This window comes from Oncorhynchus keta, chromosome 26 (assembly GCF_023373465.1).
Source record: "Oncorhynchus keta strain PuntledgeMale-10-30-2019 chromosome 26, Oket_V2, whole genome shotgun sequence".
NCBI lineage: Eukaryota > Metazoa > Chordata > Actinopteri > Salmoniformes > Salmonidae > Oncorhynchus > Oncorhynchus keta.
In genome coordinates this window covers 42241452-42263141 of record NC_068446.1, presented here as the reverse complement: position 1 = coordinate 42263141, position 21690 = coordinate 42241452, and the positions used below count along the sequence as shown (strand labels likewise).

The following is a 21690-nucleotide window of genomic DNA, read 5'->3' as shown; positions in this document are numbered from 1 at the left end:
GCCAGGTAGTCCTGAGGCATGATCTTAGGGCTCAGGTCCTCCGAGAGAGAGAAAGAGAGAAAGAGATAATTAGAGAGAGTATACTTAAATTCCCACAGGACAACAGATAAGACAGGGGAAATACTCCAGATATATCAAACTGACCCTAGCCCCCCGACACATAAACTACTGCAGCATAAATACTGGAGGCTGAGACAGGAGGTGTCAGGAGACACTGTGGCCCCATCCGATGATACCCCCGGACAGGGCAAAACTGTCAGGATATAACCCCACCCACTTTGCCAAAGCGAGGAAGGAGGATGTCTTCCCTGTAACGCACAGCGTTGAGATTGCTTGCAATGACAAGAAGCTCAGTCCGATGATGCTGTGACACACCGCCTCAGACCATGACGAACCCTCCACCTCCAAGTCAATCCCGCTCCAGAGTACAGGCCTCAGTGTAAAGCTCATTCCTTCAATGATAAACGTGAATCCGACCATCACCCCTGGTGAGATAAAACCGCGACTCGTCAGCAAAGAGCACTTTGTGCCAGTCCTGTCTGGTCCGGCAACGGGGGGTTTGTGCCCATAGGGAATGTTGTTGCTGGTGATGTCTGGTGAGGACCTGCACTGTCTGAGTCTGAGCACTGATGGAGGGATTGTGCGTTCCTCGTGTAACTCAGGCAGTTGTTGTTGCCATCCTGTACATGTCCCACAGGTGTGATGTTCGGATGTACCTATCCTGTGCAGGTGTTGTTACACGTGATCTGCCATTGCGAGGACGATCAGCTGTCCATCTTGTCTCCCTCTAGCGCTGTCTTAGGCGTCTCACAGTACGCACATTGCAATTTATTTCCCTGACCACATCTGCAGTCCTCATGCTTCCTTGCAGCATGCCTAAGGCACGTTCTCGCAGGTGAGCAGGGATGCTGGACATCTTCATTTTGGTGTTTATCAGAGTCAGTAGAAAAGTCTCTAGTGTCCTAAGTTTTCATAACTGTGACCTTAATTGCCTACTGTTAGTGCCTGAACGACCGTTCCACAGGTGCATGTTCATTAATTGTTTATGGTTTAATTAATGAACATGGTCCTAAATGATATCATAACCGCCATTGATAAAAAAAACAATACTGTGCAGCCATCTTCAGGGCTGGCCTGTTGTCCGGGCCTCTGGCAGTCTCTACGGGGGTGCCACAGGGTTCAAATCTCGGGCCGACTATTTTCTCTGTATATATCAATGATGTCGCTATTGCTGCTGGTGATTCTCTGATCCACCTCTACGCAGACGACACCATTCTGTATACATCTGGCCCTTCTTTGGACACTGTGAAATGTAAAAAAAAATCAAAAATATAAAAAAATTGAACAGGCAAAACCCTTTACAATGAAGATCTGTGAAGTTATTTGGGATTTGTTTTACGAATTATCTTTGAAAGACAGGGTCCTGAAAAAGGGCCGTTTCATTTTAGTACATACTCTTTCCCATATTCTCCCTTCAGCTCTGTATTAATGACTCTTTGTCTTTGTATCTGGCTACAGAAACTAGAGTGAAACCCACTTTTTAGACAACGCCCTGAATTTGTTTTATTTATCTAGGGTAGCCTAGTGGTTAGAGTGTAGAGGTGGCAGGTAGCCTAGTGGTTAGAGTGTAGAGGAGGTAGGTAGCCTAGTGGTTAGAGTGTAGAGGTGGCAGGTAGCCTAGTGGTTAGAGTGTAGAGGTGGCAGGTAGCCTAGTGGTTAGAGTGTAGAGGAGGTAGGTAGCCTAGTGCTTAGAGTGTAGAGGTGGCAGGTAGCCTAGTGGTTAGAGTGTAGAGGAGGTAGGTAGCCTAGTGCTTAGAGAGTTGGACTAGTAACTGAAAGGTTGCAAGTTCAAATCCCCGAGCTGACAAGGTACAAATCTGTCGTTCTGCCCCTGAACAGACAGTTGACCCACTGTTCCTAGGCCGTCATTGAAAATAAGAATTTGTTCTTAACTAACTTGCCTGGTTAAATAAAGGTTAAAAAAAAAGAAAGATAAGTGCTTTGGCACTCGTGAGTATTTTCTCAAATATTGTCATCAGATTGTTAGATACTAGTTGTTGTTTTTTTTCGGTCACAAGCTAATTTCTAGTTTTGTGCCCTCTCGAAAGCCGTCTCTGACCAACACCGACATCATGTTTGTGAAGATTCATGCTCCGTGGGACACTCTCTGTAAATACGCTGAGCAGATGAATATCAGGATGCCATTCAGGTAGCACTTCATAAGAATACCTACTTCCTAATGCATTATAAACACATTTATAAGGGTTATGAGCTATACATAATGCATTATAATGCACGAAATAAGCGTTAATAACTGCTCATCAAACATCTGTAAACAACAGCACATTCAATAAAGCAATTAGGACTATTTGTATGGCTTGATCTGTTGGATTGTTCCACCCACAATATCTCATTTATTGTTATTTATCTTTCAGAAAAAAAAGTTACTTTACAGACTGGAAGAGCAAAACTATGGGCAGGTAAGTGGATTTTCAGTGTGATCGTAAAGTTCAGCCACAGTCTGCTGCTGAGCTGACTGGCTGTGCACTGCGGAGCACTTCTAATGAAATACACCTTCGGCAGCATTCAGCACAGCTGGAGTGACTCTGTTCTCTCAAGATGAGAGCTCTAGTTGTTATTTTATGATGCAGCCATCATCATCCATCAGGGACTTAGATTATCTAGCTGTTTTAAGATACAGCCATCATCATCCTTCAGGGATTTAGATGATCTAGCTGTAAGATACAGCCACAGTCTGCTGCTGAGCTGACTGGTTGAGCACTGCGGAGCACTTCTAATGAAATACACCTTCGGCAGCATTCAGCACAGCTCAGAGTTAGAGCATTCAGAGCATTCAGCACAGAGTTAGATGATCTAGCTGTTATTTTATGATGTACCCATTATTGAGCATCAGGGAGTTACTTGCCTATCTTCCCCTCCACTCCTGTACTCTCTAAACAAAGCATGGAAGAGGTTAACTGTCATTTAATCACAGAGGGTGAATGGGTCAAACTGTTATTTAGCTCTACCCCCAGAGGACTTCATTCAGGATTTTATGAATTAGTTCAGGATTAGTTTATCTATTTAAACATGTTCTGTTGTGTGTAAGAATGTGCGATTTAAGCTCTGTTTAAGCCCAATAAGTCACCCTGAATAAAGTAAATGAATCATAATGATGCAGTCACCCGATGGAGACGTTTATGAAGGTTTAGAAAGAGCGTTGTAAATTATAGGACTATAACATTCTGTTTGTGTAGAAAGTATAAACAGTTCAAATGGATGTCATGGTGACACTAATGTGCGGCAGTTTACTCTGGTTGAGCCAGGCGAACTACTCATTTTTATCACTGAGCAAACACAACAATCTCTAGGATAATCCTCGAAATTAATTAATCAATACTCTATTTTCTGTTGTTTCTCCCTGCAGCCGGTTTCATCTGAGGTGTCGTCAGATAAAGAGTTGGTTACCCAGGAACCCCATGAAGCTGGACAAAGAGGCCTTACCTGACCTAGAGGAGACAGACTGCTATACAGCCCCCTTCAGCAGGGCACGCATGCACCAGTATGTTCTATACCTAAACCCCAACCCTTACCTGACCTAGAGGAGACAGACTGCTTAACCTAACACCCTAACCTAACACCCTAACCTAACCTCCTAACCTTAACCCTGATCTAACACCCTAACCTAACACCCTAACCTAACATCCTAACCTTAACCCTGCCTCTAACCTAACCTAGAGGAGACAGACTGCTACAAAGCCCCGTTCAGCAGGGCAAACATGCGACGCGACACACACACACACACACACACACACACACACACACACACACACACACACACACACACACACACACACACACACACACACACACACACACACACACACACACACACACACACACACACACACACACACACACACACAGCTACACAGCTCTAACAGCTTGTGAATAGGGATAGAATAGATAGACTGGGTTATTTGTATTCTATGATGTGTGTTTGTATAGGCTGCATTGGAGAGTAGAGGAGGACATGATAAAGGCTATCATAATACAGCCTACAGCCGCGGTAACTGGTTCTGTTATGACAACCCCTAATCTCCTTTTCTTAACTCTTTTGTTTTCATCTCCTCATCTCATTCTGCCATTTTCTTTTCATCTCGTCTCATTCTGCCATTTTGTTTTAATCTCATCACTTTCTGCCAGTTTGTTTTCATCTCCTCGTCTCATTCTGCCATTTTGTTTTCATCTCCTCAGCTCTTTCTGCCAGTTTGGTTTCATCTCTTCATCTCTTTGACAACCTTTGTTCTTCAAATAAACATTTACTGGTCCTGGAAAGCTTTGCTATTTTAGTGGGAAGTTTATTATATGAAGAGGTATTGATATGTTTTAAGAATGTGATTGACTGCTGACTGCCTTTTATAAGATCTTAGTTGTTGGTTTCTTCTCTCCTCAGTTTTACAACTATGGATTCTTGTCTAGCAGGCTTGGCGGTTAACTGATAGCAGATACTTTAGAAAAACTAGATGATTACTTATTGTATTACTTTTAAATTCAGAAAGGATGTTTGCGAGAGAAAAAAATCATTACGACACCTTTCAGTTTACTCAAAGACATTCAATTCAGCGCTGAAAAAATACCCAAGTTTAAGTTTGGTCCACCTGAGCGAGTCTGACCACAAGTCAGAAACCACTGTGATGTCAGAGACCACTGTGATGTCAGAGACCACTGTGATGTCAGAGACCACTATGATGTCAGAGACCACTGTGATGTCTTATTCTAATGCCTGTTAAGAGGGAAAGTATTCATAACTGAGTAACTGAAGGTAATCCAATTACATTTTCTGAGTTTGGGTAATCCCAAAATTACATTGCTGATTAACATTTGGGACAGGGAACTAGTAACTGTAACTGATTCCAAAAAAATAACGTAACCTATCAAACCCTGCTGTCTAGAATGGATGACCATGTGTACTATATCATAAATCTTTAGCAAATCCTTGCTAATGAGCCACTTTCGACCCCCCATTGGAGCGATGCATTGTGGGACTGCCTTTCACTCCAGTGACCAGGGCTCTGTTCCCACATCCTCTGTTTGCTATAAAAGACAGTGATGACTTGTTTGTTTTACTCTCTTCTCTCAGTTTTACCATCAACAACAGACATACGTTCTTCTCCAACTCTACCAGAAGCAGAATAGTCCACCATGTTCTCCAACGCACCAAGTATGAGGACGGGAAGTCTAAGATGGGTACGGATCTACAGTATCCATATCTATCTATCTATCTATCTATCTATCTATCTATCTATCTATCTATCTATCTATCTATCTATCTATCTATCTACTTTATAGGTATACTTTAAATATTGGGGGTTGTCCTTAAATCTTATTGCATCTTAGGCTTTGAAACACGCTGTGTAGACGCAATGTTCATTGTACAAAACAAAATGCAGTATTTTACAATGTGAAATACAGTGACTGTGAATGATAATCCAATAATACTACAGTTCAACGTGATGGTACATAATACCAATCATCATAGTATTACTGTATATCCAGTACTATTCTCAGCAACAAAAAGAAACATCCTCTCACTGTCCACTGTTTTTATTTTCAGCAAACTTAACACGTGTAAATATTTGTATAAAATTTGTATGAACAAAATTCAACAACTGAGACATACACTGAACAAGTTCCACAGACACGTGACTAACAGAAATGGAATAATGTGTCCCTGAACAAAAGGGGGGGGGTCAAAATCAAAAGTAACAGTCAGTATCTGGTGTGGCCACCAGCTGCATTAGGTACTACAGTGCATCTCTTCCTCATGGACTGCACCAGATTTGTCAGTTCTTGCTGTGAGATGTGTCGGGTTCACCTTGGGGTCATGATAGGGGCTGTACCAAATGTTTGATGTATTATATTAATATATCATAATAATTGATTATGCTTATGTTGTATTAATAGAAGGGTAAGGGTTATAAGACCCCTCCCCCTTACATTTACAGGGTCCTAGACTACAGCTTAACAATATATATATGCATTATAAGGTTTAATATTGTTCCACAGTCTTTTCTAGTCTCTGTCTCTTATAAAGAAACGGTCTGAGAGATGTGTGACTGAGACAGAACTCTGCAAGGAAGTGAAAGAGATAAGAGACTAGTCAGACATTCCAATATAAAACAACTTGGGGACATTTACTGCTGAGCCTTTCGATAACACTGAAACGCTTGTTTGTATAGCTGTGTGTGCATGGGATTGGTCTCATGAGTAGAAGGTAATGATGTAGGCAGGGACTGGGGGCTTAATAAAATAACTTGGACCCTTTGCTATTGTGCAGAACTTATTGGGAAACATGTGTGCTATGTTCCTGTTGTCAACTTCTGTCTGCAATTGCGTTAATAAAGGTTTTTGATTGATTTTCTTAAAGATATTGTCTGGTGTATCTCGGGCATTTGCTGTTGCCATCCTGTACCTGTCCCGCAGGTGTCATGTTCGGATGTACCAATCCTGTGCAGGTGTTGTTGCACATGGTCTGCCACTGTGAGGACGATCAGCTGTCCGTAGCGCTGTCTTAGGCATCTCAAAGTACGGACATTGCAATTTATTGCCCTGGCCACATCTGCAGTCCTCATGCCTCCTTGCAGCATGTCTAAGGCACGTTCATGCAGATGAGCAGGGACCCTGGGCATCTTTCTTTTGGTGTTTTTCATAGTCAGTAGAAAGTGTCCTAAGTTTCCATAACTGTGACCTTAATTGCCTTCTGTCTGTAAGCTGTTAGTGTCTTAACGACCGTTCCACAGGTGCATATTCATTAATTGTGTATGGTTTATTGAACAAACATGGGAAACAGTGTTTAAACCCTTTACAGTGACAATCTGTGAAGTTATTTGGATTTTTAGGAATTATCTTTGACAGACAGGGTCCTGAAAAAGAGACGTTTCTTTTTTTGCTGAGTTTAGATCTGAAACACAAAAGTATGTGGAAACCCTTTCAAATGTCTGAGTTTATATATCCGGTAATATATATCCAATACTATATATCCAGTACTACTATATCCAGGACTATATATCTAGTACTATATATCCTGTACTATATATCCAGTAATACTATATCCAGTACTACTATATCCAGTACTATATATCCAGTACTATATAACCAGTACTATATATCCAGTACTACTATATCCAGTACTATATATCCAGTACTACTATATCCAGTACTATAAATCCAGTACTATATATTTAGTACTATATATCCAGTACTATATATTTAGTACTATATATCCAGTACTATATATCCAGTACTATATATTTAGTACTACTATATCCAGTACTATATATTTAGTACTACTATATCCAGTACTATACATCCAGTACTATATATCCAGTACTATATATTCTGTACTACTATATCCAGTACTATATATCCAGTAATATATATCCAGTACTATATATTTAGTACTACTATATCCAGTACTATATATCCAGTACTACTATATCCAGTACTATATATCAAGTACTATATATCCAGTACTATAAATTTAGTACTACTATATCCAGTACTACTATATCCATTACTATATATCCAATACTATATATCCAGTACTATATATCCAGTACTAATGTATCCAGTACTATATATCCAGTACTACTATATCCAGTACTACTATATCCAGTACTATATATCCAGTACTACAGTGGGGCAAAAACATATTTAGTCAGCCACCAATTGTGCAAGTTCTCCCACTTAAAAAGATGAGAGAGGCCTGTAATTTTCATCACTTCAACTATGACAGACAAAATGAGTAAAAAAATCCAGAAAATCACATTGTAGGATTTTTAATGAATTTATTTGCAAATTATGGTGGAAAATAAGTATTTGGTCAATAACAAAAGTTTATCTCAATACTTTGTTATATACCCTTTGTTGGCAATGACAGAGGTCAAACATTTTCTGTAAGTCTTCACAAGGTTTACACACGCTGTTGCTGGTATTTCGGCCCATTCCTCCATGCATATCTCCTCTAGAGCAGTGATGTTTTGGGGCTGTTGCTGGGCAACACAGACTTTCAACTCCCTCCAAAGATTTTCTATGGGGTTGAGATCTGGAGACTGGCTAGGCCACTCCAGGACCTTGAAATGCTTCTTACGAAGCCACTCCTTCGTTGCCCGGGCGGTGTGTTTGGGATCATTGTCATGCTGAAAGACCCAGCCACGTTTCATCTTCAATGCCCTTGCTGATTCATTCTTTCCTTTACAAGGATCAGTCGTCCTGGTCCCTTTGCAGAAAAACAGCCCCAAAGCATGATGTTTCCACCCCCATGCTTCACAGTAGGTATGGTGTTCTTGGATGCAACTCAACATTCTTTGTCCTCCAAACACGACGAGTTGAGTTTTTACCAAAAAGTTATATTTTGGTTTCATCTGACCATATGACATTTTCCCAATCTTCTTCTGGATCATCTAAATGCTCTCTAGCAAACTTCAGACACGTCTGGCACTGCAGGATTTGAGTCCCTGGCGGCGTAGTGTGTTACTGATGGTAGGCTTTGTTACTTTGGTCCCAGCTCTCTGCAGGTCATTCACTAGGTTCCACCGTGTGGTTCTGGGATTTTTGCTCACCGTTCTTGTGATCATTTTGACCACACAGGGTGAGATCTTGCGTAGAGCCCCAGATCGAGGGGGATTATCAGTGGTCTTGCATGTCTTCCATTTCCTAATAATTGCTCCCACAGTTGATTTATTCAAACCAAGCTGCTTACCTATTGCAGATTCAGTCTCCCCAGCCTGGTGCAGGTCTACAATTTTGTTTCTGGTGTCCTTTGACAGCTCTTTGGTCTTGGCCATAGTGGAGTTTGGAGTGTGACTGTTTGAGGTTGTGGACAGGTGTCTTTTGGACAAGTTCAAACAGGTGCCATTAATACAGGTAACGAGTGGAGGACAGAGGAGCTTCTTAAAGAAACAGTTACAGGTCTGTGAGAGCCAGAAATCTTGCTTGTTTGTAGGTGACCAAATACTTATTTTCCACCATAATTTGCAAATAAATTAATTAAAAGTCCTACAATGTGATTTTCTGGATTTTTTTTCTCATTTTGTCTGTCATAGTTGAAGTGTACCTGTGATGAAAATTACAGGCCTCTCTCATCTTTTTAAGTGGGAGAACTTGCACAATTGGTGGCTGACTAAATACTTTTTTGCCCCACTGTATATATCCAATACTCTATATCCAGTACTATATATCCAGTACTATATATCCAATACTCTATATCCAGTACTATATATCCAGTACTATATATCCAATACTCTATATCCAGTACTATATATCCAGTACTATATATCCAATACTCTATATCCAATATTATATATCCAGTACTATATATCCAATACTCTATATCCAGTACTACTATACATTATACTCTATACAGGTCAATGATCGAGACATTTAAAAAGGGAAGGCATTAGCTTATACAGTGAAATGTATGAATTGTCTGTCTTCTTTCTGTTTTCCTCTGTCCTGCTGATCACATTTGTCTCGTTTGAACTTGTGTCGTTTATCTGTGTATGCATCGTCACGTGGCTTGCTGTTTCAAATCCTTTGGGGATATTCTGTTGAATACCATTTGGCTCTCTAGAAACTAAGGAAGGAAAGATGAGGACATCTATCATTTAGAATTTGGTGGCTTGGTTAGTTATTAATGGTGGCTTTGGTTAGTTATTAATGGTGGCGTTGGTTAGTTATTAATGGTGGCTTTGGTTTCGCTATTAATGGTGGCTTTGGTTAGTTATTAATGGTGGCTTTGGTTAGTTAATAATGTTGGCTTTGGTTAGTTAGTAATGGTGGCTTTGGTTAGTTATTAATGGTGGCTTTGGTTAGTTATTAATGGTGGCTTTGGTTAGCTATTAATGGTGGCTTTGGTTAGTTATTAATGGTGGCTTTGATTAGTTAATAATGGTGGCTTTGGTTAGTTATTAATGGTGGCTTTGGTTAGTTATTAATGGTGGCTTTGGTTAGTTATTAATGGTGGCTTTGATTAGTTAATAATGGTGGCTTTGGTTAGTTATTAATGGTGGCTTTGGTTAGTTATTAATGGTGGCTTTGGTTAGTTATTAATGGTGGCTTTGGTTAGTTATTAATGTTTGTCGCGTCCTGACCATAGAAAGCTTTTATTTTCTATGATAGAGTAGGTCAGGGCGTGACTGGGGGGTTGTTCTAGTTTATATTTTCTATGTGGGGTTCTATGTTTAATTTTCTATGTTGGTGATTTGTATGTTTCCCAATTAGAGGCAGCTATCGTTGTCTCTAATTGGGGATCATACTTAAGTTGCATTTTCTCCACCTGTGGGTTATGGGATATTGTTTATGTTTAGTTGTCTGTTCCCACTGCATTGTCGTCACGGTTAGTTTATTCTTTATTTGTTTTGTATTTGCTTAAGTTTCACTTTATTCATTAAAAGTATGTGGAACTGTACGTACGCTGCGCCTTGGTCCGACCATCATTATTACTAACATCGTGACAATGTTTGCTTTGGTTAGTTATTAATGGTGGCTTTGGTTAGTTATTAATGGATGCTTTGGTTAGCTATTAATGGTGGCGTTGGTTAGTTATTTATGGTGGCGTTGGTTAGCTATTAATGGTTGCTTTGGTCAGTTATTTATGGTGGCGTTGGTTAGCTATTAATGGTTGCTTTGGTTAGTTATTAATGGTGGCTTTGATTAGCTATTAATGGTGGCTTTGGTTAGCTATTAATGGTGGCTTTGGTTAGTTTTTTATGGTGGCGTTGGTTAGTTATTGACAGTGGCTTTGGTTAGTTATTAATGGTGGCTTTGGTTAGTTATTAATGGTGGCTTTGGTTAGTTATTAATGGTGGCTTTGGTTAGTTATTAATGGTGGCTTTTGTTAGCTATTAATGGTGGCTTTGGTTTGTTATTCATGGTGGCTTTGGTTAGTTATTTATGGTGGCATTGGCAAGTTATTTATGGTGGCGTTGGTTAGCTATTAATGGTTGCTTTGGTCAGTTATTTAGGGTGGCGTTGGTTAGCTATTAATGGTGGCTTTGGTTAGTTATTTATGGTGGCTTTGGTTTGTTATTAATGAATGCTTTGGTTAGCTATTAATGGTTGCTTTGGTTAGTTATTAATGGTGGCTTTGGTTAGTTATTGATGGTGGCTTTGGTTTGTTATTAATGCATGCTTTGGTTAGCTATTAATGGTGGCTTTGGTTAGTTATTAATGGTGGCTTTGGTTAGTTATTAATGGTGGCTTTGGTTAGTTATTAATGGATGCTTTGGTTAGTTATTTATGGTGGCTTTGGTTTGTTATTAATGGTGGCTTTGGTTAGCTATTAATGGATGCTTTGTTTAGCTATTAATGGTGACTTTGGTTAGTTATTTATGGTTGCTTTGGTTAGTTATTAATGGTGGCTTTGGTTAGCTATTAATGGTGGCTTTGGTTAGTTATTAATGGTGGCTTTGATTAGTTAATAATGGTGGCTTTGGTTAGTTATTAATGGTGGCTTTGGTTAGTTATTAATGGTGGCTTTGGTTAGTTATTAATGGTGGCTTTGATTAGTTAATAATGGTGGCTTTGGTTAGTTATTAATGGTGGCTTTGGTTAGTTATTAATGGTGGCTTTGGTTAGTTATTAATGGTGGCTTTGGTTAGTTATTAATGTTTGTCGCGTCCTGACCATAGAAAGCTTTTATTTTCTATGATAGAGTAGGTCAGGGCGTGACTGGGGGGTTGTTCTAGTTTATATTTTCTATGTGGGGTTCTATGTTTAATTTTCTATGTTGGTGATTTGTATGTTTCCCAATTAGAGGCAGCTATCGTTGTCTCTAATTGGGGATCATACTTAAGTAGCATTTTCTCCACCTGTGGGTTATGGGATATTGTTTATGTTTAGTTGTCTGTTCCCACTGCATTGTCGTCACGGTTAGTTTATTCTTTATTTGTTTTGTATTTGCTTAAGTTTCACTTTATTCATTAAAAGTATGTGGAACTGTACGTACGCTGCGCCTTGGTCCGACCATCATTATTACTAACATCGTGACAATGGTTGCTTTGGTTAGCTATTAATGGTGGCTTTGGTTAGCTATTAATCGTGGCTTTGGTTAGCTATTAATGGTGGCTTTGGTTAGTTATTAATTGTGGCTTTGGTTAGCTATTAATGGTGGCTTTGGTTAGCTATTAATGGTGGCTTTGGTTAGCTATTAATGGTGGCTTTGGTTAGTTATTAATGGTGGCTTTGGTTAGTTATTAATGGTGGCTTTGGTTAGTTATTAATGGTGGCTTTGGTTAGTTATTAATGGATGCTTTGGTTAGCTATTAATGGATGCTTTGGTTAGTTATTAATGGTGGCTTTGGTTAGTTATTAATGGATGCTTTGGTTAGCTATTAATGGTGGCGTTGGTTAGTTATTTATGGTGGCGTTGGTTAGCTATTAATGGTTGCTTTGGTCAGTTATTTATGGTGGCGTTGGTTAGCTATTAATGGTTGCTTTGGTTAGTTATTCATGGTGGCTTTGATTAGCTATTAATGGTGGCTTTGGTTAGCTATTAATGGTGGCTTTGGTTAGTTTTTTATGGTGGCTTTGGTTAGTTATTGACAGTGGCTTTGGTTAGTTATTAATGGTGGCTTTGGTTAGTTATTAATGGTGGCTTTGGTTAGTTATTAATGGTGGCTTTGGTTAGTTATTAATGGTGGCTTTTGTTAGCTATTAATGGTGGCTTTGGCAAGTTATTTATGGTGGCGTTGGTTAGCTATTAATGGTTGCTTTGGTCAGTTATTTAGGGTGGCGTTGGTTAGCTATTAATGGTGGCTTTGGTTAGTTATTTATGGTGGCTTTGGTTTGTTATTAATGAATGCTTTGGTTAGCTATTAATGGTTGCTTTGGTTAGTTATTAATGGTGGCTTTGGTTAGTTATTTATGGTGGCTTTGGTTTGTTATTAATGCATGCTTTGGTTAGCTATTAATGGTGGCTTTGGTTAGCTATTAATGGTGGCTTTGGTTAGTTATTAATGGTGGCTTTGGTTAGCTATTAATGGTGGCTTTGGTTAGTTATTAATGGTGGCTTTGGTTAGTTATTAATGGATGCTTTGGTTAGTTATTTATGGTGGCTTTGGTTTGTTATTAATGGTGGCTTTGGTTAGCTATTAATGGTGGCTTTGGTTTGTTATTAATGGATGCTTTGGTTAGCTATCAATGGTGGCTTTAGTTAGCTATTAATGGTGGCTTTGGTTAGCTATTAATGGTGGCTTTGGTTAGCTATTAATGGTGGCTTTGGTTAGTTATTCATGGTGGCTTTGGTTAGCTATCAATGGTGGCTTTAGTTAGCTATTAATGGTGGCTTTGGTTAGCTATTAATGGTGGCTTTGGTTAGCTATTAATGGTGGCTTTGGTTAGTTATTCATGGTGGCTTTGGTTAGCTATTAATGGATGCCTTGTTTAGCTATTAATGGTGACTTTGGTTAGTTATTTATGGTTGCTTTCGTTAGTTATTTATGGTGGCGGTGGTTAGATATTAATGGTGGCTTTGGTTAGCTATTAATGGTGGCTTTAGTTAGCTATTAATGGTGGCTTTGGTTAGTTATTCATGGTGGCTTTGGTTAACTATTAATGGTGGCTTTGGTTAGCTATTAATGGTGGCTTTGGTTAGCTATTAATGGTGGCTTTGGTTAGTTATTAATGGTGGCTTTGGTTAGCTATTAACGGTGGCTTTGGTTAGCTATTAATGGTGGCTTTGGTTAGCTATTAATGGTGGCTTTGGTTAGCTATTAATGGTGGCTTTGGTTAGCTATTAATGGTGGCTTTGGTTAGCTATTAATGGTGGCTTTGGTTAGTTATTAATGGTGGCTTTGGTTAGCTATTAATGGTGGCTTTGGTTAGCTATTAATGGTGGCATTGGTTAGCTATTAATGGTGGCTTTGATTAGCTATTAATGGTGGCTTTGGTTAGCTATTAATGGTGGCTTTGGTTAGCTATTAGTGGTGGCTTTGGTTAGCTATTAATGGTGGCTTTGGTTAGCTATTAGTGGTGGCTTTGGTTAGCTATTAATGGTGGCTTTGGTTAGCTATTAATGGTGGCTTTGGTTAGTTATTAATGGTGGCTTGGGTTAGTTATTAATGGATGCTTTGGTTAGCTATTAATGGATGCTTTGGTTAGCTATTAATGGAAGCTTTGGTTAGCTATTTATGGTGGTGTTGGTTAGTTACTTATGGTTGCTTTCTTTAGTTATTTATGGTGGCGTTGGTTAGCTATTAATGGTTGCTTTGGTTAGTTATTTATGGTGGCGTTGGTTAGTTATTTATGGTGGCTTTGGTCAGTGATTTTTGGCGGCTTTGGTGAGTGATTTCTGGTGGCTTTGGCCAGTGATTTCTGGTGGCTTTGGTTAGTGATTTCTGGTGGCTTTGGTTAGTTATTTATGGTGGCTTTGGTCAGTGATTTTTGGCGGCTTTGGTGAGTGATTTCTGGTGGCTTTGGCCAGTGATTTCTGGTGGCTTTGGTTAGTGATTTCTGGTGGCTTTGGTTAGTTATTTATGCCTCTTGGATATTGTTACTTATTTATGCCTCTGGGATTTGAGAGTAGTTGTGGGGGCAATTATAATGTATTTTCTAATGCAGGACTTGTGTTGGTGTGGGCTGATTAAAATGTAATCCACTGTAGTTGGTATTCTTCCAATGCTAGCTGATCCTCTAGTCTACTCCATGATCCATCATTCTGTCTAATGTTGTTGTTGTTTTCTCTCCCTTCCACAGACTGATCCCAGATCTGTTTGTGCTGTATAGCGATGGACATAAGAGTTGGATAGGATATGATATTTAGGCAAAGCATTAGCTATACAGCACAAACAGATCTAGGACCAGGCTTGTCCCTCTCATTCACACCTCTTGTCTGTTTGCCCTGTTACTTGTTTGCTGATTAGAGTTTGTCCTTGAAGGGCTCTATGTAATATTAAAGTACTGTGACCTCTCTATGCCTCCTAAACCAATAAGATCAGAGCGTGCTAAATAAGTGACAAATCCTCTTCAAATCCCCTCGGTCGTGCACGTGACCTCATAAATGTAGGACTGAAATCAGAGGATGACGTTGTCTTTCAGAGACCTACTCCTGATGCTGCCAAGGGATGAACTACACACACACACACACACACACACACACACACACACACACACACACACACACACACACACACACACACACACACACACACACACACACACACACACACACACACACACACACATACATACCGATCTCGTCACTGAATCAGACATGCTAAAGGATTATTGCTAAGTAGTGTCCGGCTAAAACACGAAAATGTTGACAATGTTTGCTGGAACATTTACCTTAGCTCCACATTCCTCCTCTTACCAATATTACTGCTTGATACTCCTACTAGATATTACTACTAAATATTACTACTAGATACTACAACTAGATATTACTACTATATACTACTACTAGATACTACTACTATATACTACTATTAAATATTACTACTATATTACTACTAGATACTTCTACTAGATACTTCTACTAGATACTACTACTAGATATTACTACTATATACTACTACTAGATATTACTACTATATACTACTATATTACTACTAGATACTAATACTAGATACTACGACTAGATATTACTACTATATATTACTACTAGATACCACTACTGTATACTACTAGATATTACTACTAGATATTACTACTATATAGTACTACTAGATAATACTACTAGATTTGACTAGATACTACTACTATATTTGACTAGATACTACTACTAGATACTACTACTAGATACTACTACTAGATACTACATTGAACAAAAATATGACTAGATACCAACAATGCCCTCAATCTGTAAGTCACTTTGGATAAAAGTGCCTGCTAAGTGGCATATATCATTGTTATATTAGCTTTCATTTTGCATGGAAAACCAGGCTAGACCCTTTGCATGGAAGACCAGGCTAGACCCTTTGCATGGAAAACCAGGCTAGACCCTTTGCATGGAAAACTAGGCTAGACACTTTGCATGGAAGACCAGGCTAGACCCTTTGCATGGAAAACCAGGCTAGACCCTTTGCATGGAAAACCAGGCTAGACACTTTGCATTGAAGACCAGGCTAGACACTTTGCATTGAAGACCAGGCTAGACACTTTGCATGGTAGACCAAGCTAGGTTGCCTTGCCTCCATGGATAGTTGGGCCATGTATTGTCCCATGTCCATGTCCATCCTCTCTTATTTAATATCGGTCTGTATGTTAACCTGTTTGTGTGTACAGTGAAAGCATGCTTTCGTATGATAGAAAGCACTTGTTATTGTGAAGTCTCCTATATATTACAAGAGGTCACCTTAACCTTAACCCTTAAACCCACCAATAGAATGGTCCCCAGTCACCACTAATGTGTTGCAGTATAGAGCGTTTTTCTAGTTACGTGTCTGCCACTGTGTTGTCTGTCTGTATATAACACAATATAACCCGCGAGAGGACAGCCCCTACACCCCACCAATATACTACAGTGTTTCTGTCTGTCTAGAGCGTTTTGCTAGTGACGTCCTCTGTCCTCCATTGTCTCAACAGCTCCTCCTCTATGTTGTGAGTCTCTACTAAATTATTATGGTCACCATGACCGGAGACTGATCTCTCAGTCTGTGGGCTTCTGGGAAGGTGCGTATCTGTGTCGGTGATGTGATGGTGGCATCATTTGGGCACGTATTCAAAATCTGTCTTGTCTTCGGAGTAGGAGTGCTGATCTAGGACCAGGTCACCCCTTCTCCATATAATCTGACACAATCTGATCTAGGATCAGATCCCTCCTGTCCATGTCATCTTATTCGTTCTGATCTAAAAGGCTAAACTGATCCTAGACCAGCACCCTTTTTACTCTGAGACTCTTTGTAGCAGAGATCCTGGGCAGAGAGCCAGTAGAAATGGTCTGGACTTAATGTTGTTGACATCCCCCCCTGTCGTCTTATTGACTTAGAATGACCTTTCAGACAGTTGGATACCTATAGCAATATATATATACACTTTCTACTCTCAGATTATTCATATTTTGCGTTTATCTTTATTCATAAAATCTCTTTATTTATACATGTTAATCTTATTTAGATAAAATATCTTTATTTATACATGTTAATCTTATTTAGATAAAATATCTTTATTTATTCAGGTTCGTCTGATTGATATAAAATCTCTTTATTTATACAGGTTAGTCTGATTGATATAAAATATCTTTATTTATACAGGTTAGTCTGATTGATATAAAATATCTTTATTTATACAGGTTAGTCTGATTGATATAAAATATCTTTATTTATACAGGTTAATCTCATTTAGATAAAATATCTTTATTTATACAGGTTAGTCTGATTGAGATAAAATATATTTATACAGGTTAGTCTGATTGAGATAAAATCTATTTATACAGGTTAGTCTGATTGAGATAAAATCTATTTATACAGGTTAGTCTGATTGAGATAAAATCTATTTATACAGGTTAGTCTGATTGATATAAAATATCTTTATTTATACAGGTTAATCTCATTTAGATAAAATATCTTTATTTATACAGGTTAGTCTGATTGAGATCAAATCTATTTACACAGGTTAGTCTGATTGAGATAAAAATGTATTTTTACCAGAGAGAACCTTACTATCTGTAGTTTTATACAGTGACACATTGACGCACGTTAATACAGTATATCTCCATTGAAATAATCAACACAGTTTATTATTTAAAGGTGAGACATAAAAAAATATAATACAAATGTCTATGTTGATTGTGTTGTTTTACTGTGTTGTCCTTCTTTGTAGTGTTGCTTGTTGACCGTTGTGATCTTATGTGTCTGTGGTTGTTTCCGTGGTAACGATGCTGCGTTGTCTCAGCGTTTCATCCATTGATAATAATGTTATCTCTCCATGGCTAAAGGAAGTCTGCCGTAGGCCTATGTACAGTGCACTTCCACTTAAAGCGATCAACAGCTTCTAGTGATCAAGCTGATTTTCTCTGAAACTAAGCATATCAAAGGGGTATATTACAAAGAAGGATCAAGAAGTTAGCCAGCTAACTTGCCTAAGTATTCTGAAATTACTTTTAACTTCTTAGAAAGATGCGCTTGACATGGTCATGGTTTAATGTCTTGCTTTTTTAATGAATCAGAAAATTCTACTGTTATTTCTGGTTGTTTATCAAAGTTACCTGGCTAACTCATTGATCCTGTTTTTTGTAGCATATCCCTCATTTTGTTTTCCAGGCTATACTGTGACTAGCCTGCTACAGACACCCACCGTAATCCACAAGGTTCCCCTCGGGAGACGGTTTTCCTCCCTCAATTAACAATGTTCCTGCAGCATAACCAGCTAATGCAGTTAGCCTTAGGTCTAGGATTTCTGAGACTATGCTCCGTCCGAAATGAACAGAGGACACAATTATCTAGTGCAAGAGGCTGAGAGCCTAATCAAACTTTTATCACCACACCAGGGGGTGGGGGAGGATAATGCTATCGAACATAACTAGCTCATCATTGAGCTTCTGTCTTATATAATGCATTATAATAATCATTATTAGAACTGTGGACGTTTTAGATAGAATCCTAATTGGAGGCTGCTGCGTAATGGTGATTTGGGAGTCTAGCCATGTTTGAGTCTTGGGAAGGGAAATAAATATGTTTTGAATTATAACTTTATCTTTCCAGTCTCTTATTAGTGCTTCTGCTAAAGTGTGTTTGTTCTTCTATTGAAGGTATCAATAGGTTACTGGGCAATGGGACATATGAGGCTGCATTTCCTCCCCACGAGGTAAGAACATTGTTGGCCTCTCTCAATAAGAGAGTCTTTAAAAAAAAACGTTTGTTTTATTACCTTTATCTAACTAGGCAAGTCAGTTAAGAACAAATTCTTATTTTCAATGACGGCCTAGGAACAGTGGGTTAACTGCCTGTTCAGGGGCAGAACGACAGATTTGTACCTTGTCAGCTCAGGGATTTGAACTTGCAACCTTCTGGTTACTAGTCCAACACTCTAACCACTAGGCAACCATGCCTACCACTTTGAAGATGCTAAATTATTAAAATACAGGGCCTTATGAAAGTATTCACCCCCCTTGGTATTTTTCATATTTTGTTGCCTTACCACCTGGAATTAAAATTTATTTGGGGGGGGGATTTGTATAATTTGATTTACACAACATGCCTACCACTTTGAATATGCAAAATATGTTTTATTGTGTAACAAACAAGAAATAAGACCAAAAACTGAACTTGAGCGTGCATAACTATTCACCCCCCCAAACTATATACTTTGTAGAGCCACCTTTTGCAGCAATTACAGCTGCACGTCTCTTGGGGTATGTCTCTATAAGCTTGGCACATCTAGTCACTGGGATTTAAGCCCATTCTTCAAGGCAAAACTGCTCCAGCTCTTTCAAGTTGGATGGGTTCCGCTGGCGTACAGCAATCTTTAAGTCATACCACAGATTCTCAATTGGATTGAGGTCTGGGCTTTGACTAGGCCATTCCAAGACATATAAATGTTTCCCCTTAAACCACTCGAGTGCCGCTTTAGCAGTATGCTTAGGGTCATTGTCCTGCTGGAAGGTGAACCTCTGTCCCAGTCTCAAATCTCTGGAAGACTGAAACATGTTTCCCTCAAGAATTACCCTGTTTTTAGCCCCTATCCATCATTCCTTCAATTCTGACCAGTTTCAAAGTCCCCGTAGATGAAAAACATCCTCACAGCATGATGCTGCCTCTAACATGCTTCACTGTGGGGAAGGTGTTGTCGGGGTGATGAGAGGTGTTGGGTTTGCGCAAGACATAGCGCTTACCTTGATGGCCAAAAAGCTCAATTTTTCATCTGACCAGAGCACCTTCTTCCATATGTTTGGGGAGTGTCCCACATTACTTTTGGCGAACATCAAACGTGTTTGCTTATTTTCTTCTTTAAGCAATGGCTTTTTTCTGGCCACTTTTCCGTAAAGCCTAGCTCTGTGGACTGTACGGCTTAAAGTGGTCCTATGGACAGATACTTCAATCTCTGCTGTGGAGCTTTGCAGCTCCTTCAGGGTTATCTTTGGTCTCTTTGTAGCCTCTCTGATTAATGCCCTCCTTGCCTGGTCGTGAGTTTGGGTGGGCGGCCCTCCCTTGGCAGGTTGATTATGGTGCCATATTCTTTCCATTTTTTAATAATGGATTTAATGGTGCTCCGTGGGATGTTCAAAGTTTCTGATATTTTTTATAACCCAACCCTGATCTGTACTTCTCCACAACTTTGTCCCTGACCTGTTTGGAGAGCTCCTTGGTCTTCATGGTGCCACTTGCTTGGTGGTGCCCCTTGCTTAGTGGTGTTGCAGACTCTGGGGCGTTTCAGAACAGGTTAATACACTGATATCATGTGACACAGGTGGACTTTATTTAACTAATTATGTGACTTCTGAAGGTAATTGGTTGCACCAGATCTTATTTAGGGGCTTCATAGCAACGGGGGGGGGGAATACATATGCACTTTTCTGTTTGAAACCTTTAATAATTTTTGAATCAAGTCATTTTTTTTATTTCACTTCACAAATGTTGGACTATTTTGTGCATGTCCATTACATGAAATCCAAATAAAAATCTATCTAAATTACTGTTTGTAATGCAACAACATAGGAAAAAACGCCAAGGGGCATGAATACGTTTGCACTGTATAAATGCTGTCCAGACATACCCCTTGTTGGGTGTGTTTCCTGTGGCGTAGTCGGGTGGTTTTGAATGATTCAGAACTCCACCTGTTACACGAGGCTATTTGCTTCTGTTTTGAGGGAGGATACAAAAGTATGGGATTAGGCTAGTGTCAACCTGTCTACTCGTGGGAATTCTCTACGTTTTCTGTTTCTGTCCCTGGACGGCTATAGAAGAGTTGGCTACAGCCCCATACAGTATGAACTAGGCTAGGCGTCGTTATATACCTGTCTTCCAGTCATGTTAATTGTGTTCTGTGTTCTGTACTTCTTTTTTCAGGGTGGATACAAGAGCAGACACCCTATTAAGACCCACGGTGCCCAGAACCACAGACACCTGCTGTACGAGAGGTGGGCTCGATGGGGCATGTGGTACAAGTACCAGCCTCTCGACCTCATCAGGTAACCACTGGTGTGTGTGTGTGTGTGTGTGTGTGTGTGTGTGTGTGTGTGGAGTCTGTATTATGAGCCCGGGCTCTCCTCTCTGGCTCCAGACATGTCATTTGTCAGGAATGAAACCTCTCCACAGGAAACCCCAGGCTAACTTTCCTTCTCAGGAGTCGTTTCTGAATTAAATAGAGTAGCTAGGTCTGATCTGTTCCAATGTAAAAGTCGACCCACAACCACGGGAGGCCCGGGGAGGTTTCGCTGATCTGTCTTCTCATTGGACTTCTTTCCTCTGCGTTTCATACAACTAGGTCTAAACAAGTCAAATTTAGAGGTCCACTCCAGTCGTGAGGTTTCTTGTTCATTTGGACTTATTTTCTCTGCATTTAACACAACTGAAATACAGCTGTACAGTAGGTGTAACTCTGAATAGCTCCAGTTTAAAAGTTCATCGCCTCGTCGGGACGTTTTTTTTTTGCTAGTTTTTCGTTGGACTCGTTCGACCCTGATGAAGGTCTATTGACAAAATGTTGGTGTGAGATGCATTAAAATGGTTAGTTGTGCATCCAAGACCA

At 39.5% G+C, this 21690-nt stretch overlaps 1 protein-coding gene across 1 annotated transcript in view; it reads left to right on the top strand.

The window, feature by feature from the left end:
- Positions 1 to 21690, top strand: part of ano3 (anoctamin 3) — a 141455-nt gene that overhangs the window by 63166 nt on the left and 56599 nt on the right. Inside the window, 6 exon segments of the mRNA XM_052480936.1 lie at positions 2109 to 2209; positions 2436 to 2480; positions 3428 to 3562; positions 5144 to 5250; positions 18752 to 18807; positions 21009 to 21130. Coding sequence (XP_052336896.1) covers positions 2109 to 2209; positions 2436 to 2480; positions 3428 to 3562; positions 5144 to 5250; positions 18752 to 18807; positions 21009 to 21130 — 566 coding nt within the window.